The sequence below is a fragment of the Engystomops pustulosus genome, chromosome 9, assembly GCF_040894005.1.
Source record: "Engystomops pustulosus chromosome 9, aEngPut4.maternal, whole genome shotgun sequence".
Lineage (NCBI taxonomy): Eukaryota > Metazoa > Chordata > Amphibia > Anura > Leptodactylidae > Engystomops > Engystomops pustulosus.
In genome coordinates, this window is record NC_092419.1 from 110,995,444 (window position 1) to 111,014,882 (window position 19,439).

The 19,439-nt window shown below is 51.4% G+C and overlaps 1 protein-coding gene across 1 annotated transcript in view; it reads right to left on the bottom strand.

The window, feature by feature from the left end:
- ASS1 (argininosuccinate synthase 1) overlaps positions 1 to 19,439 on the bottom strand; it is a 68,101-nt gene that overhangs the window by 21,332 nt on the left and 27,330 nt on the right. The window contains exons 8-12 of the mRNA XM_072125737.1: positions 16,288 to 16,358; positions 15,316 to 15,346; positions 11,847 to 11,937; positions 8,597 to 8,681; positions 7,476 to 7,540 (exon numbers count right to left, since the gene is read on the bottom strand). Coding sequence (XP_071981838.1) covers positions 7,476 to 7,540; positions 8,597 to 8,681; positions 11,847 to 11,937; positions 15,316 to 15,346; positions 16,288 to 16,358 — 343 coding nt within the window. The remainder of the gene's footprint in view (positions 1 to 7,475; positions 7,541 to 8,596; positions 8,682 to 11,846; positions 11,938 to 15,315; positions 15,347 to 16,287; positions 16,359 to 19,439) is intronic.

The window sequence follows — 19,439 nt, forward strand, 5'->3', positions numbered from 1 at the left end:
TGTACTCAGTGTCCAGTGACCCAGTAATATGTACCCAGGCGCTATCTGTGTACTCAGTGTCCAGTGACCCAGTAATATGTACCCAGGCGCTATCTGTGTACTCAGTGTCCAGTGACCCAGTAATATGTACCCAGGCGCTATCTGTGTACTCAGTGTCCAGTCATCCAGTAATATGTGCCTATCCCCCCCCCCCCAGGCGCTATCTGTGTACTCAGTGTCCAGTGATCCAGTAATATGTGCCTATCCCCCCCCCCCAGGCACTATCTGTGTACTCAGTGTCCAGTGATCCAGTAATATGTGCCTATCCCCCCCCCCCCCCCCAGGCGCTATCTGTGTACTCAGTGTCCAGTGATCCAGTAATATGTGCCTACCCCCCCCCCCCCCCAGGCGCTATCTGTGTACTCAGTGTCCAGTGATCCAGTAATATGTGCCTACCCCCCAACCCCCCCCCCCCCCCCCCCAGGCGCTATCTGTGTACTCAGTGTCCAGTGATCCAGTATTATGTGCCTATCACCCCCCCCCCCCCCAGGCGCTATCTGTGTACTCAGTGTCCAGTGACCCAGTAATATGTACCCAGGCGCTATCTGTGTACTCAGTGTCCAGTGACCCAGTAATATGTACCCAGGCGCTATCTGTGTACTCAGTGTCCAGTGACCCAGTAATATGTACCCAGGCGCTATCTGTGTACTCAGTGTCCAGTGACCCAGTAATATGTACCCAGGCGCTATCTGTGTACTCAGTGTCCAGTCATCCAGTAATATGTACCCAGGCGCTATCTGTGTACTCAGTGTCCAGTCATCCAGTAATATGTGCCTATCCCCCCCCCCCCCCAGGCGCTATCTGTGTACTCAGTGTCCAGTGATCCAGTAATATGTGCCTATCCCCCCCCCCCAGGCACTATCTGTGTACTCAGTGTCCAGTGATCCAGTAATATGTGCCTATCCCCCCCCCCCCCCAGGCGCTATCTGTGTACTCAGTGTCCAGTGATCCAGTAATATGTGCCTACCCCCCCCCCCCCCCCCCCAGGCGCTATCTGTGTACTCAGTGTCCAGTGATCCAGTAATATGTGCCTACCCCCCAACCCCCCCCCCCCCCCCCCCAGGCGCTATCTGTGTACTCAGTGTCCAGTGATCCAGTATTATGTGCCTATCACCCCCCCCCCCCAGGCGCTATCTGTGTACTCAGTGTCCAGTGATCCAGTAATATGTGCCTATCCCCCCCCCCCCAGGTGCTATCTGTGTACTCAGTGTCCAGTGATCCAGTAATATGTGCCTATCCCCCCCCCCCCAGGTGCTATCTGTGTACTCAGTGTCCAGTGATCCAGTAATATGTGCCTATCCCCCCCCCCCAGGCGCTATCTGTGTACTCAGTGTCCAGTGATCCAGTAATATGTGCCTATCCCCCCCCCAGGCACTATCTGTGTACTCAGTGTCCAGTGACCCAGTAATATGTGCCTATCCCCCCCCCCCCCAGGCGCTGTGTACTCAGTGTCCAGTGACCCAGTAATATGTGCCTATCCCCCCCCCCCCAGGCGCTATCTGTGTACTCAGTGTCCAGTGATCCAGTAATATGTGCCTATCCCCCCCCCCCCCAGGCGCTATCTGTGTACTCAGTGTCCAGTGATCCAGTATTATGTGCCTATCCCCCCCCCCTCCCCAGGCGCTATCTGTGTACTCAGTGTCCAGTGACCCAGTAATATGTGCCTATCCCGCCCCCCCCCCCCCCAGGCGCTATCTGTGTACTCAGTGTCCAGTGATCCAGTAATATGTGCCTATCCCCCCCCCCCCCCAGGCGCTATCTGTGTACTCAGTGTCCAGTGATCCAGTAATATGTGCCTATCCCCCCCCCCCAGGCACTATCTGTGTACTCAGTGTCCAGTGATCCAGTAATATGTGCCTATCCCCCCCCCCCAGGTGCTATCTGTGTACTCAGTGTCCAGTGATCCAGTAATATGTGCCTATCCCCCCCCCCCCAGGTGCTATCTGTGTACTCAGTGTCCAGTGATCCAGTAATATGTGCCTATCCCCCCCCCCCCCAGGTGCTATCTGTGTACTCAGTGTCCAGTGATCCAGTAATATGTGCCTATCCCCCCCCCCCCCAGGCGCTATCTGTGTACTCAGTGTCCAGTGATCCAGTATTATGTGCCTATCCCCCCCCCTCCCCAGGCGCTATCTGTGTACTCAGTGTCCAGTGACCCAGTAATATGTGCCTATCCCGCCCCCCCCCCCCCCAGGCGCTATCTGTGTACTCAGTGTCCAGTGATCCAGTAATATGTACCCAGGCGCTATCTGTGTACTCAGTGTCCAGTGATCCAGTAATATGTGCCTATCCCCCCCCCCAGGCGCTATCTGTGTACTCAGTGTCCAGTGATCCAGTAATATGTGCCTATCCCCCCCCCCCCAGGTGCTATCTGTGTACTCAGTGTCCAGTGATCCAGTAATATGTGCCTATCCCCCCCCCCCCCCAGGCGCTATCTGTGTACTCAGTGTCCAGTGATCCAGTATTATGTGCCTATCACCCCCCCCCCCAGGCGCTATCTGTGTACTCAGTGTCCAGTGATCCAGTAATATGTGCCTATCCCCCCCCCCCCCCCAGGTGCTATCTGTGTACTCAGTGTCCAGTGATCCAGTAATATGTGCCTTTCCCCCCCCCCCCCCCAGGCGCTATCTGTGTACTCAGTGTCCAGTGATCCAGTAATATGTGCCTACCCCCCCCCCCCCCCAGGCGCTATCTGTGTACTCAGTGTCCAGTGATCCAGTAATATGTGCCTATCCCCCCCCCCCCAGGCACTATCTGTGTACTCAGTGTCCAGTGATCCAGTAATATGTGCCTACCCCCCCCCCTCCAGGTGCTGTGTACTCAGTGTCCAGTGATCCAGTAATATGTGCCTTTCCCCCCCCCCCCCCCCAGGCCGCTATCTGTGTACTCAGTGTCCAGTGACCCAGTAATATGTGCCTATCCCCCCCCCCCCCCAGGCGCTATCTGTGTACTCAGTGTCCAGTGATCCAGTAATATGTGCCTATCCCCCCCCCAGGCGCTATCTGTGTACTCAGTGTCCAGTGATCCAGTAATATGTGCCTACCCCCCCCCCAGGCGCTATCTGTGTACTCAGTGTCCAGTGATCCAGTAATATGTGCCTATCCCCCCCCCCCCAGGCGCTATCTGTGTACTCAGTGTCCAGTGATCCAGTAATATGTGCCTATCCCCCCCCCCCCACCCAGGCGCTATCTGTGTACTCAGTGTCCAGTGATCCAGTAATATGTGCCTATCCCCCCCCCCCCCCAGGCGCTATCTGTGTACTCAGTGTCCAGTGATCCAGTAATATGTGCCTATCCCCCCCCCCCAGGCACTATCTGTGTACTCAGTGTCCAGTGATCCAGTAATATGTGCCTATCCCCCCCCCCCCAGGCGCTATCTGTGTACTCAGTGTCCAGTGACCCAGTAATATGTGCCTATCCCCCCCCCCCCCCCAGGCGCTATCTGTGTACTCAGTGTCCAGTGATCCAGTAATATGTGCCTATCCCCCCCCCCCAGGCGCTATCTGTGTACTCAGTGTCCAGTGATCCAGTAATATGTGCCTATCCCCCCCCCCCCCCCCCAGGCGCTATCTGTGTACTCAGTGTCCAGTGATCCAGTAATATGTGCCTATCCCCCCCCCCCCCCCCAGGCGCTATCTGTGTACTCAGTGTCCAGTGATCCAGTAATATGTGCCTATCCCCCCCCCCCCCCCCCAGGCGCTATCTGTGTACTCAGTGTCCAGTGATCCAGTAATATGTGCCTATCCCCCCCCCCCCCAGGCGCTATCTGTGTACTCAGTGTCCAGTGATCCAGTAATATGTGCCTATCCCCCCCCCCCAGGCGCTATCTGTGTACTCAGTGTCCAGTGATCCAGTAATATGTGCCTACCCCCCCCTCCAGGCGCTATCTGTGTACTCAGTGTCCAGTGATCCAGTAATATGTGCCTATCCCCCCCCCCCCCCAGGCGCTATCTGTGTACTCAGTGTCCAGTGACCCAGTAATATGTACCCAGGCGCTATCTGTGTACTCAGTGTCCAGTGATCCAGTAATATGTGCCTATCCCCCCCCCCCCCCAGGCGCTATCTGTGTACTCAGTGTCCAGTGACCCAGTAATATGTGCCTATCCCCCCCCCCCCCAGGTGCTATCTGTGTACTCAGTGTCCAGTGATCCAGTAATATGTGCCTATCACCCCCCCCCCCCAGGCGCTATCTGTGTACTCAGTGTCCAGTGATCCAGTAATATGTGCCTATCACCCCCCCCCCCCCAGGCGCTATCTGTGTACTCAGTGTCCAGTGATCCAGTAATATGTGCCTATCCCCCCCCCCCCCAGGCGCTATCTGTGTACTCAGTGTCCAGTGATCCAGTAATATGTGCCTATCCCCCCCCCCCCCACCCAGGCGCTATCTGTGTACTCAGTGTCCAGTGATCCAGTAATATGTGCCTATCCCCCCCCCCCCAGGCGCTATCTGTGTACTCAGTGTCCAGTGACCCAGTAATATGTGCCTATCCCCCCCCCCAGGCGCTATCTGTGTACTCAGTGTCCAGTGATCCAGTAATATGTGCCTATCCCCCCCCCCAGGCGCTATCTGTGTACTCAGTGTCCAGTGATCCAGTAATATGTGCCTATCCCCCCCCCAGGCGCTATCTGTGTACTCAGTGTCCAGTGATCCAGTAATATGTGCCTATCCCCCCCCCCCCCCCCCAGGCGCTATCTGTGTACTCAGTGTCCAGTGATCCAGTAATATGTGCCTATCCCCCCCCCCCCCCCAGGCGCTATCTGTGTACTCAGTGTCCAGTGATCCAGTAATATGTGCCTATCCCCCCCCCCCCCAGGCGCTATCTGTGTACTCAGTGTCCAGTGATCCAGTAATATGTGCCTATCCCCCCCCCCCAGGCGCTATCTGTGTACTCAGTGTCCAGTGATCCAGTAATATGTGCCTACCCCCCCCCTCCAGGCGCTATCTGTGTACTCAGTGTCCAGTGACCCAGTAATATGTGCCTATCCCCCCCCCCCCCAGGCGCTGTGTACTCAGTGTCCAGTGACCCAGTAATATGTGCCTATCCCCCCCCCCCCAGGCGCTATCTGTGTACTCAGTGTCCAGTGACCCAGTAATATGTGCCTATCCCCCCCCCCCAGGTGCTATCTGTGTACTCAGTGTCCAGTGATCCAGTAATATGTGCCTATCACCCCCCCCCCCCCAGGCGCTATCTGTGTACTCAGTGTCCAGTGATCCAGTAATATGTGCCTATCCCCCCCCCAGGCGCTATCTGTGTACTCAGTGTCCAGTGATCCAGTAATATGTGCCTATCCCCCCCCCCCTTTAAGTGTGAAAAACAAGCCACCAATTTTCTTAGGGAATTGTGCGGACCCCCTGCTACAAGGATGACCCTTTCTTGGCCCAGCTGCAAAAGAAACTTTTTAGAAACTTTTCTCCATCTCAGACGATAAATTAAATTGTCGTTTTCTGGCCTTAAAGGGTTTAAAAAAAAAAAAATTGTGAAAATTGAGACAAAAAGGAAAATTAAAATGAAGTGAAAAAAAAAAAAACCTCCCCTTTGTTCTTCTGGCAGAATTAGAAGCCCCCACGTGCGCCACTTTTTTCCCTCCCACAGATTTAATTCACTTGACTTAATGAGGCCTCCTTCAGAGCAAAAAACATAATTTGATAATGAGGTTGTGAAAGACATAATATGCATCAAATCCATTGTAATCTCAGCCGCCTGAGCGCCGCGCAGGGAACAGCCGATAATGGGGCTGAGATGTACAGACAGAGCACCAGCAGGGGGAGCACTACACACCCGCCTGCGCTGTGGGGCCCAATCAATAATACTAATCATTATCAAGATCTCTGCTGGCTGTCAGTGAAGAGCCCAGAATCCTAGTTACACAGCTGAGGATTGGTTACAATTTATTTCTTGACACATTCATTTCAATTGGTTTGTTACTATGTATCAGCGCAGGTAGGATAGGAGGCAATGGGGCAGATTTACTTACCCGGCCCATTCGCGATCCAGCAGCGCGTTCTCTGCACAGGATTCGGGTCCGGTCGGGATTCACTAAGGGATTCTGACGCCCACCAGGTGGCGCTGCTGCGCTGAAGTCTGCCGAGACCCGCTGGAATGCCCCGAAATTCACCGGCCTATTCCTAGTGAAGGCAAGTGCAAGTTTCGCGACACATTTTTTTTTTTTAAATGCGGCAGTTTTTCCGAATCCGTCGGGTTTTCGTTCGGCCACGCCCCCCCATTTCCGTCGCGTGCATGCCGGCGCCGATGCACCAAAATCCGATCGCGTGCACCAAAATCCCAGGGCAATTCAGGGATAATCGGCGCGAAACGGAAATATTCGGGTAACACGTTGGGAAAACGCGAATCGGGCCCTTAGTAAATGACCCCCATTGTCACAAGTCACAAAAGTAGCGCATACGACATTGACCAAAATGACAGCATGGACGGACCATAGTTTTGGCATTGGGAGTCCATTGAGAAATGTCAAGACTGGACACAACTGTAACACACAAAGTTCTAGGTATCATACATAACACTGGCTGCAGAGAGCACAGAGCACAGCAGTGTGAGGTAAGGTCCCTGGAGAGATGTGTAATCAGACCTCACACTGCTGTGCTCTGTGCTCTCTGCAGCCAGTGTTATGTATTGTCCCTGGAGAGATGTGTAATCAGACCTCACACTGCTGTGCTCTGTGTTCTCTGCAGACAGTGTTATGTATTGTCCCTGGAGAGATGTGTAATCACACCTCACACTGCTGTGCTCTGTGCTCTCTGCAGCCAGCGTTATGTATTGTCTCTGGCGAGATGTGTAATCAGACCTCACACTGCTGTGCTCTGTGCTCTCTGCAGCCAGTGTTATGTATTGTCCCTGGAGTGACGTGTAATCAGACCTCACACTGCTGTGCTCTGTGCTCTCTGCAGCCAGTGTTATGTATTGTCCCTGGAGAGATGTGTAATCAGACCTCACACTGCTGTGCTCTGTGCTCTCTGCAGCCAGTGTTATGTATTGTCCTGGAGAGATGTGTAATCAGACCTCACACTGCTGTGCTCTGTGCAGCCAGTGTTATGTAAGGTCCCTGGAGAGATGTGTAATCAGACCTCACACTGCTGTGCTCTGTGCTCTCTGCAGCCAGTGTTATGTACTGTCCCTGGAGAGATGTGTAATCAGACCTCACACTGCTGTGCTCTGTGCTCTCTGAAGCCAGTGTTATGTATTGTCCCTGGAGAGATGTGTAATCAGACCTCACACTGCTGTGCTCTGTGCTCTCTGCAGCCAGTATTATGTACTGTTCCTGGAGAGATGTGTAATCAGACCTCACACTGCTGTGCTCTGTGTTCTCTGCAGCCAGTGTTATGTATTGTCCCTGGAGAGATGTGTAATCAGACCTCACACTGCTGTGCTCTGTGCTCTCTCCAGGGTAAGTTCTTATGGTTGTTACTCGGACACTCACCCCGTGACTTCATCCCGATGTATCGGTTCTCCACAATGTCTATGCGTCCCACGCCGTGCTTCCCCCTGCACAGAGAATGAGACGTGTCAGTGATTCCTATACATCCGTGCAGCTGCAGTGTCCTCCAGTAGGGGGCGCTCTCCGTGCAGCTTATGATGTAGAGACGGCTCTTGATTCTCAATAGGCTGAGACAAGGTTGTGTTATTGTGTCTGCCATTATCATAGAAGAGCATTATAAGATCTGTGCCCCACTCGGAGGCTCGTGCCCTTGTGTCGGGCTGGTAGTCGTATTGTTTCTGGAGGGAAGATGGAAGCGGTGCACTTATGTGACGTGGCATTCAGGCGTCTCCAGGGTCATAGAGGCCTTGGTTTATTGCCAGCACCCGCACACTCTCTGAGGGGTCTTGGATTTTTATATATAATTGTGGAACATTTCAGCAGTTGATAGTAAAAAGTTCAGGGGTCGGGGTCAGACGGGTTCATTTTTGGATCAGAAGACCCTCGATGGGGTACAACTTATCTGACGAGACCGTACAATGTGTCACAGCTGCAGAGATCAGGAGGACCTGACATCCCCAGCGATGGCGGAGCAGGGAGCCATTCGGAGTGGGACCCCTGATATGTCAGATACTTTAGTGCAGAACCCACCGTGGGGCAGGCCCCAGGTATCTCCAGTATGAGGAGAGGGGGTTCAGGAGGCATAAGTGGGCAGAGAGACTCCTACAGTGGGCACCCCCCAGGAGTGTAATTTGAGGGGGTGGCCCCAGGTCCAGGTTACATCGTTGATGTTGTGGAGCCGCGGTGCCGTGTACTGGTTTACACTATTATTTGGGAAGGCAGGTGCCATTATTCTCCGATGGGACTATATGGCGCTTGTACAGGTACTGGCGATTCTGGAGATACTGTGCTGGACCCAGGGAGGGGGCGCTGTGCTCAGCTGTAGGGATGTAGCCCCAAGGTTCACCTTCCAGGTCTCCCCATACATAGGGAAGGCCCATGCTATCCGTGGATGATATGTGCACCCCCAGAGGAGTTATACACTATGTCTCCGGTGTGGGGGGCTACCATGTCCTAGTGTTACACCACAAGCCCCTCCACCTGTCCGTGACTACAGAACTTACGCCACTTCATTGAGATAGCAGAAGAGCTCCAGCGCAGACTGATGCCTCGTCCCATCCCGAACGTTCCTGACCTGCACGGGGACACCTGTGACGGAGAGAGCAGAGCGTCATGGCCGCCGCAGACAGAGAAGGAGCCCCTCGGGACCGTCACACACAGCAGCGTTTAATGGATGAGACAGATATGAACTCTAAATAACTCCTTAAGAACCAGAAGGTGGCGGGGAAGGGAGGGGGGGAGAGGTTACAGATTTAGGGTAAAATAGAAAGTGCAATAAAATGAGGCCCCCCCCTAGGCCCTGGGCCCGCTGCCTGTCTCTACTGTCACCCTGTCTTTCATTTCATACACTGTGAAATTGCCACCAGCCCCATTCTTAATTGCATTTCACGGTCCTCCATTGTCTTACGGCCCGGCACCTTCTGTCTCACCACTCAGAGATTTGAGCCTGACAAATGGGGACAGAGGAGGGGGAAGCTGGTGGCCAGTTGCTTGGTGGGTTTCCGACCCACCCATCCATCCCTCCCATAATGTCTGTTTCAATGAGCGCCAACCAAGTTCTAGACCTGTCAACACTGAAAAGAGGGGAGGGAGGGGGTCAATCAGTAAAAAAGTTAAAGCCTCAGCGCCATAGGGAGACCCCATGAATTAATTATTACACCTTCCACAAGAAAGGCAGAGGGAAGGGTGTGGTGTACGGGCTGAGCCCCGGGGAGGGCGAGGGGCTCTGGGTGGGAGGGAGAGGACAGACTATGAAAAGAAAGGCCGCATTATTCTTTTGCAAAGTGAAATGAGCAATAAATGTATCAGCAATCTGACAAGGGCTTGTTTCGCCACAAAGCGGAGCCGGGACTAGTTCTGTGCTTAATCTTTTCTCCATCTGTTGCCCCCATTAGTATTGATTGCACCATTCAATGCCAATCACCTCTTCACCGCGCACTCTCGCTCTCTTATGCTATTAAATGTAATTCTTTGCAATAATGAACTTTAAGCCGCCTTCATCAGTCTCTCCAGATCCTATTTATATTTAAAGGATTTTTTTTTTCCGGGGGTCTCCTTGGATTGGCCGTATTTCGTCCCCGTCCCAGTCCCGCTCTGATCCCTGATCCGCGGCTTATAGTTTTCAAATAGTCAATAATTAGATTAGAACTTCAAATAAATAAAGTGAAGGGAATGAATAGATAATCTGATGGGGCGCAGTGAATGGAGCCGCCATTGTTCCCGCAGGATGACGATGGGACTTTAATTTCTCGGGGATATTCCGTGACAATGGTATAAGTTACTATAATGCCACGTGTAAATGAGTGACGGCGCAGGCTCCGAGCAGCTGCCAGACACCGTCTCCTACAAGACGTGTGACATCATACAGCCATTTATTACGGTATTCTACAGTAACAATAATGGACTTCATATCATAGAGCAGCGGGGAAGAGGGGGCATAGAAGAATTATCTTACAGTAGAACTCATATTACTGGGAGAAATGGTGCTGATTATTCTCTATACAGGCAGTCCCCGGGTTACATACAAGATTGGCTCTGGAAGTTTGTTCTTAAGTTGAGTTTGTATGTAAGTCAGAACTGTGCACTTTATAATTGTAACCCCAGTCAAAATTTTTTTGGTCTCTGTGACAATTGGATTTTAAAAATGTTGGGTTCTCTTAAAGGAAACCTACCACTTGTAGTGGCAGGTTTCCGATGGCAATACCAAGCACCAGCTCAGGGTGAGCTGGTGCCGGAGCTTATTTTAGTTAGTGTTTTAAACCGCGGTATCGCGATTTAAAACACTTTTTAAACTTTATAGCCGGCGCAGGCAGGTACGGGCTCGGCGCTTACCGTGCGCGCGGCTACATAGGAAGTGAATGAGAGCCGCGTGCACGGTAAGCGCCGAGCGCGTACCTGCCTGCGCCGCTATAAAGTTTAAAAAGTGTTTTAAACCGCGATACCGCGGTTTAAAACACTAACTAAAATAAGCTCCGGCACCAGCTCACCCTGAGCTGGTGCTCGGTATTGCCATCGGAAACCTGCCACTACAAGTGGTAGGTTTCCTTTAAGAACCAGGAGTAACACTAAATCTTCATTGCAGACACCTGTGAGGCTAAACTACAGTAAATTAACAAAATCCAGAGGTTTGTAACTAGGGGTCGTCTTTAAGTGGTATTTTCTTAAGTAGGGGAATGCCTATATTGTGGCTGCTATTATTTTAGCTTGTTATAATACCATACATTTTGTTGCTATGATTATTACACTTGTTATCGGTATTAGGGTTCACACGCGGGAATACCGCCGTGTACTGGAGGTGAGGAGGAGGTGACCCCTCCTCATTCCATAGGAAACAGTGGCACACGGCCGCACACTCGCAGAAAGATAGAGCAATACGTAATGCATTGCTATGGAGAGGACCGGCGGACGTATAATAATAATAAGAAATAATAATAAAATGTGATATCTCTATGTTGTATGTTCGCCGTATCATGGGATTAACATTAACACCTCATGATGGCAGCGCAGTACATACAATATCGCTTCTTTAGGTTTTATAATTGTAGCTCAAGACAAAATTATTTTTGTCCCAGTGAAAATTGGATTTTCAATATTTTGTGCGGTCACAGGAACAAGGATTATCTGTAAAATTTCATTACAGACATCTTACAGCTGATCATTGTATCCTGGGCCTAATGTAACATCCAGAGGTCACAGGGCGCAGAGAGGTCGTCTGTAACTAGGGGTTGTCTGTAAGTTGGGTGTCCTTAAGTCGGGGACCGCCTGTACATCACTTTGACAGATCATACATCAATTTCAAACAACTTTATTTATAAATATCAGACAAGTACCTTGGGGTCTATGTGGTAGAGAGCAGGGGCAGATTTAGACTACCCCGGGCTGTATGAATATTATAGCCCCCACAAGTCTGGAATCACTTCCTACATCTGGTTCTAGAATCAGCTTCTTTAGGAATAGAGGATGAGGTTCTTCTACTGCTTTTAATCTGCAATTTCAGGACCTTTGGAGGACCTTCAAAGGTCCTGAAATGGCTCTTGTGTACATTTGTATTGAGAGCAGGAACAGATCTATGACAATTTCATGGGCAAAGACCCTTTTCAGTAAAAAATTTGGTAATTGGTTTGGGGTTCCACATGCCCCCTAGAAGGCTTGGGCCCGGGGCTACCCCTGAAACCACCTGTATTATAATCTACTACTGTTAGAGACCCATGTACCAGGGTTGGGGGTTATTGCTGCACCCATGACTACACTCACCTTTCTTAAACTCAATTTCCAGGATGTCCGGGGTGCTCGGGGACGCGTTGGGGTCTTTCGTTTTCACATAAAGCCCATCTGGTGCGTGGTTCTGTATGGAAATAAGAATATAGGGTGATTGGAAAGTGACCAATCAGAACACAGGGAGAGATATTATTGTAGGTTATATAATCATTTATGTGCGCAAAGTCCAGATCAGGATACACAGGTGTATACGATATTACTGTGACCTCTGAGCAGTAACGGCCCTGGCCCGGTTCACTGTCACTAATGTGTGATCCATTTATATCATTTACAACTATTCCCTTATACAACTACAAGCCTGTTCAGATCTCTAGAGAAAGATGATGTTACTATGGAGAGAACTGAGACACGCAGTCATCAGACACCACTGGTGCCGCTTATCTATGGGCTAAGTGAGTGATACTGTGGGCTCTGCCACTGTCAATGTGCCACGTTACAGACTGTGTCCTTACCACATGGGCAATAGGTTGGCATCGTATTAGGGCATCCTGGACATAGCAAGTTATGACTAACAGGGCGGGAGAACAAGTGGCCATCTCTACAATAGGGACCCTCATTATAATATCCACGTAATAACTGGAGCAATGAAAGAATTTGTACTGGAAGATGACAGCAGCGTCACGTAACGCAGCGGAGCGTGGAGGGGGCAGAGCGCGCCTATAACCGATGCACAATCACAAGCCGCTAGATTGAAGACAGAGCCCCCGCTTATATCCCTGCAGTTTATTCTGCAAAAATAGAGAAAGAAATCAGAGTGGGTGACCCCAGCAGGTGCACCGCAGGAACGCACTCGTACAGTGTCCCCGAGGTTAATACATCCGGGGGAGCGGAGAAGAACAAAGCAGAAACTCATCTAAAAACATATCAGCCTAATGCCAGCCTTGGCAGAGTCACAATGAGACGGCGCCTTCTCTTAGCGCTCATCATTCACGCCCTTTCTGGGTTAGTGGCTAAAATCTGCTGTGGCCCATTTGATTGCTTGCTGTCCCTGACTTGTGGGCGTGGTGATGCCCGTCAATCACTCCGGCACCCTGCGTTCCAGCCTTGGAAAATCCACAGACACCTCCGGAAAACTGCCAGAGCGGCATTCCTAGCCGGGAGTGGGGCCAAGATGGGGGAACGCCAGGGGCCCAGGGTTAGGGGATATCTCTCTGGGTGTGCGTCCGCCAGACTACTGCGCCTCACCAGGAGGAATCCTAATAAAGTGGGATAATATTTTACAAAATCTTGTAATACATTATTTCCCGGTTTCCAATTTCCCTATAGCCCCTGGGGGTACAAATTTAATATGAAAATGGGGGACCGGGCCCAGTTAGAGAAGGAATTGGGCTGAGCGAGGGTTGTAAAGTGAGAAGATCCTGCACATGTGATGGGTGGGGGTCTCCGAACCAAAAACAGAAGGGTCCAGACTGAGTGATGGTTTTGGGCAAGATAAGGGAGACTGGTGAAGTGAGTGGGGTTGTCCTGACCAAGCGGAGGGCCAAGTTTAGGGGTTCAATGTAAACGAGGAGCTGAGTAAAGGCTGTGTGTAAGGAAAAGGGGGTCTGGACAAAGTGATGGGGAATGGCCACACTGAATGTGGGGGTCTTGACCAAGGGAGTTGGTAGGTGTCTAGATAAAATGAGGGGGGGGGGGGGGGGCGTAGGGGTCTCAGCTAAATGAAGGCTTAGGAGGTAATGGCCATGTAAGGTGAGAAGTAGACCTAATTAAATGGAAGTACGGATAAGTTGAGGTGTAGGGGAGCCTGGACCAAGCGAGGGGGTCTGACTTCGTAAAGGATTTGTGAGTGGTTGGATAAAATAAGGGGATCGGGCTAAATGTCGGCCTACACCGAGGGGTCTGGTCAGATGAAAGGGACAAGAGCTGAAAGTTTACCAGAAACTCCCAGATTCCTCTCTTTACTTGTCCCATGAACTCACATTCCCCAAGATCCCGGGAATTATATAAAACTGATATAAAACAAGGAACATTCCACCATCCACTATATGACCTCAGTCTATGTAATGACAGGAACGTCCATGTATCCGGCTCAGCGGGGGGCATTGCCATGGAGGAGGGGGCAAAGCAAAAAAAAAAGAAAAATATATAGATAAAACCAAAGAATGTAATAGTAATAGAGTGTGAGGCGGAGGAGAGGAGCTTTGTGTGAGAGAATAGGAGGGTGAGGGCAGCCAGGGGAGAGGAGATTAGGAGGAAATGGGGCATGAAGTGAAGGCCGGTGTAAGATGCTTGTGCCGTCAATGCTTTATTCACCCAGTTGATGTTGTTGTGTCCGAGTCTGAATGAACTCTTTCAAAGCGCCATATGAAGTTAAAGCAAGTAAATTTCTATCTTTCTAACATTAGAATGCCTCATTGCCCTCAATCGGGTCTCATGGAGGCAGAAAATGGCCAAACCATCTGTGGTTTTTTTTTCTACTCCTAAATGAATCCCGGCAGTGGGAAGATGAAGTGCGAGAAAAGAGTAAAAGAAAGGAAAACCTGAGATAATTAGACAGATGGATAAATGATAGGACATATATAGAAGATAGAGAGATAGGAGATATATATATATATATATATATAGATAGATAGATATGAGATAGATATGAGATAGATAGATAGATAGATAGATAGATAGATAGATAGATAGATAGATATGAGATAGATAGATATGAGATAGATAGATAGATATGAGATAGATATGAGATAGATAGATAGATAGATAGATAGATAGGAGATAGATAGATGACACCAGGCCTTGCACCAGTGGCACATTATATTTGGGGTACAGGTCTCCCTGTTGCTATAATATGGTCGAGCACGCAGTGATTTCTCCTCAGGGACAGAGGATTTCCTGGATTCCTGCGGCCGCTGAGGTGATGTCCTGATCAAAGACTGAAGTGTTTACCACAATATTAGAGCAAAGTGTCTCCACCCCCGGGGCTTTTGCGGCCGCTGCTCCTGACTGATGGAGATCAATTACCTGCCACAGCTCCATGACTGAGCCCACACCTGCAGAGTTACACTAGATTGTCAGCTCCTTGGGACAGAGGTCTACAACCCCCTCACAGCTTTAAGGGTATGGCCACCATTTCTGAGGCAGCTCCTTTATGTTTCCCGCCATAATGTGGCCTGTACTTCAGCTGTGAAGGAGGAAACCCTCGGCCATGATCACAGACAGATAAAAATCTGTAACTAGGCCTCAGTTTTATATAATAGAAGTGGCCTGGTTGTCAATAGCAACCAACCACAGCCCAGCTTTCATTGTGGAAAGTGCTCTGGCAAAGTAAGACAAGGATGCTGATTGGTCACTGCTGTGTATGAGGCCTTCTGGTCCATGTAGCCCTGTCATGTGTTCAGGAATACAACCAATTGTACATGGCCCCCATCCCTATACATGAAGTATCTATGGATCCTTCTCAGACACAATCAGTAATAAAGGCCAACAAGCAATGGTCACTCACCTTAGGGTTCTCCAGGATCCCCCCTTCATAGCTGAAATAATAGAGAGAGAATGTCAGCGTGTCCCTGTCCTGTCTCCCCCAAGTGTCAGCGTGTCCCTGTCCTGTCTCCCCCCAAGTGTCAGCGTGTCCCTGTCCTGTCTCCCCCCAAGTGTCAGCGTGTCCCTGTCTTGTCTCCCCCCAAGTGTCAGCGTGTTCCTGTCCTGTCTCCCCCAAGTGTCAGCGTGTCCCTGTCCTGTCCCCCCCCCCCCCCAAGTGTCAGCGTGTCCCTGTCCTGTCCCCCAAGTGTCAGCGTGTCCCTGTCCTGTCCCCCCCCCAAGTGTCAGCGTGTCCCTGTCCTGTCCCCCCCCCCAAATGTCAGCGTGTCCCTGTCCTGTCCCCCCCCCCAAGTGTCAGCGTGTCCCTGTCCTGTCCCCCCCAACTGTCAGCGTGTCCCTGTCCTGTCCTCCCCCAAGTGTCAGCGTGTCCCTGTCCGTCCCCCCAAGTGTCAGCGTGTCCCTGTCCCGTCCCCCCAAGTGTCAGCGTGTCCCTGTCCCCGTCCCCCCAAGTGTCAGCGTGTCCCTGTCCCGTCCCCCCAACTGTCAGCGTGTCCCTGTCCCTTCCCCCCAACTGTCAGCGTGTCCCTGTCCAGTCCCCCCAACTGTCAGCGTGTCCCTGTCCCGTCCCCCCAACTGTCAGCGTGTCCCTGTCCTGTCCCCCCGAGTGTCAGCGTGTCCCTGTCCTGTCCCCCAAGTGTCAGCGTGTCCCTGTCCCCCCAAGTGTCAGCGTGTCCCTGTCCTGTCCCCCCAACTGTCAGCGTGTCCTGTCAGCGTGTCCCCCAACTGTCAGCGTGTCCCTGTCCCGTCCCCCCCAACTGTCAGCGTGTCCCTGTCCTGTCCCCCCAACTGTCAGCGTGTCCCTGTCCTGTCCCCCCAAGTGTCAGCGTGTCCCTGTCCTGTCCCCCCCAAGTGTCAGTGAGATATTGACATCCATTACCTTATGTGCATGATATTCTCGTCCATACTCCAGGGGCTCTTTGGCGTTACAGGTACGGGGATCCCATGTTTCTGCGAGGAGATGTAGATATATATTAATATTCCAGTCACTGTAATCTGAATATTGCCCTATAACTGCCCTCCCTTTCCACATACAGACCCTTTGTGTACCCGGCCCAGATTGGGGAGGCAGCTACATTCTACATTAATGGCTTCCATATTGTCTATTAAAAAACTTCACCTGAAATCAGAATCTCTCAATAGTGCAGCCTCAGGTCTGTAATATTATACACAAATATCAGATTTTTAATAAACCACCTTACAGAATCCATCACTAGACACTGCTTATAAATTTGCTCTCGGGGTCTATACCCGGGACCTCTCATCCTTCATCAAGGCCCATATACCCTTCGCTGTGGGCCTTTGGGTGGTCATCTAATCGCTCTGCATGAGCACGATGTGGTTTATTGTGCGGGTCGGGGGCTATTGAGGCCCGGGCTACGCCCCTGATCTTCATGATGCTGAAGTTTTAGGAAGGAAATCTATAAAATGAATTGTCGCTTCCCAAGTCAATCTGTCATTCTCCGGGCTGACTGGTGGCGGCCATTGTCCTCGGGTTTATAAGTAAGCAAGTGATTTATAGGAGTTTACAAGTAGGGACGGCCCTATAATGAGCTCAATGGGAACAGCGGGTTTGTGGGACTGCAGAATTAAATATATGATGTGTAGGTCTTGGTGATGGCTCCAAAGAGCTAGAACATACGTGGGTCACGTGATCCTGGACATTGGGTTCATATAGGTCTGAATGAAGGGCCCCATAGGGTTATATGGAGGCTCTATGGAGTTAGAACCCGAGAGGCTCTGATTATATGTGATACAAGGTATATGTAGGCTGACAGACCCCATAGACTTAGGACATAAAGGGGTCATCTGATGCTGGATGCGGCCAGGGTGAGTGGCCCCAGAGGGTTGGGACATAAAGAGGTCATTTGATTCTGCATGTAGCCAGGGTGAGTGTTTCCCATGGGGTTAGGACAAAAAAGGGGTCACTGAATCATGGATATGCCCATGGTGAGTGGCCCCATAGGGTCAGAACATAAAAGGGTCACCTGATTCTGGAATTCTGGATATGGTCAGGGTGATTGTTGCCATAGCGTTAGGACATTAAGGGGTCACCTGATTTGGGATGTGGCCAGGGTAAGTTGCCCCCATAGGGTTGGGACATAAAGAGGTCATTTGATTCTGCATGAAGCCAGGGCGAGCGTCTCCCATAGGGTCAGGTCATAAAGGGATCACTGAATCCTGGATGTGGTCGTGGTGAGTTGCCCCATAGGATTGGGACATAAAGGAGTCACCTGATCCTGGATGTGGTCAGGGCGAGTGGCCCTATAGAGTTAGCACATAGAGGGGTCACCTGATCCTGGATGTGGTCAGGGCAAGTGGCCCCATAGAATTAGCACATAGAGGGGTCACCTGATCCTGCATGTGGTCAGGGTGAGTGGCCCCATAGAGTTAGCACATAGAGGGGTCACCTGATCCTGGATATGGTCAGGGTGAGTGGCCCTATAGAGTTAGCACATAGAGGGGTCACCTGATCCTGGATGTGGTCAGGGCGAGTGGCCCCATAGAATTAGCACATAGAGGGGTCACCTGATCCTGGATGTGGTCAGGGCGAGTGGCCCCATAGAGTTAGCACATAGAGGGGTCACCTGATCCTGGATATGGTCAGGGTGAGTGGCCCCATAGGATTGGGACATAAAGGGGTCATCTGATCCTGGATGTGGTCAGGGTGAGTGGCCCCATAAAGTTAGCACATAGAGGGGTCACCTGATCCTGGATGGGGTCAGGGTGAGTGGCCCCATAGGGTAAGGACATAAAAGGAGTCACCTGATCCTGGATGTGGTCAGGGCGAGTGGCCCTATAGAGTTAGCACATAGAGGGGTCACCTGATCCTGGATATGGTCAGGGTGAGTGGCCCCATAGGATTGGGACATAAAGGAGTCACCTGATCCTGGATGTGGTCAGGGCGAGTGGCCCTATAGAGTTAGCACATAGAGGGGTCACCTGATCCTGGATGTGGTCAGGGCGAGTGGCCCCATAGAGTTAGCACATAGAGGGGTCACCTGATCCTGGATATGGTCAGGGTGAGTGGCCCTATAGAGTTAGCACATAGAGGGGTCACCTGATCCTGGATGTGGTCAGGGCGAGTGGCCCCATAGAATTAGCACATAGAGGGGTCACCTGATCCTGGATGTGGTCAGGGCGAGTGGCCCCATAGAATTAGCACATAAAGGGGTCACCTGATCCTGGATATGGTCAGGGTGAGTGGCCCCATAAAGTTAGCACATAGAGGGGTCACCTGATCCTGGATGGGGTCAGGGTGAGTGGCCCCATAGAGTTAGCACATAGAGGGGTCACCTGATCCTGGATATGGTCAGGGTGAGTGGCCCCATAGAGTTAGCACATAGAGGGGTCACCTGATCCTGGATATGGTCAGGGTGAGTGGCCCCATAGAGTTAGCACATAGAGGGGTCACCTGATCCTGGATATGGTCAGGGTGAGTGGCCCCATAGAGTTAGCACATAGAGGGGTCACCTGATCCTGGATGTGGTCAGGGCGAGTGGCCCCATAGAGTTAGCACATAGAGGGGTCACCTGATCCTGGATATGGTCAGGGTGAGTGGCCCTATAGAGTTAGCACATAGAGGGGTCACCTGATCCTGGATGTGGTCAGGGCGAGTGGCCCCATAGAATTAGCACATAGAGGGGTCACCTGATCCTGGATGTGGTCAGGGCGAGTGGCCCCATAGAATTAGCACATAAAGGGGTCACCTGATCCTGGATATGGTCAGGGTGAGTGGCCCCATAAAGTTAGCACATAGAGGGGTCACCTGATCCTGGATGGGGTCAGGGTGAGTGGCCCCATAGAGTTAGCACATAGAGGGGTCACCTGATCCTGGATATGGTCAGGGTGAGTGGCCCCATAGAGTTAGCACATAGAGGGGTCACCTGATCCTGGATGTGGTCAGGGTGAGTGGCCCCATAGAGTTAGCACATAGAGGGGTCACCTGATACTGGATATGGTCAGGGTGAGTGGCCCCATAAAGTTAGCACATAGAGGGGTCACCTGATCCTGGATATGGTCAGGGTGAGT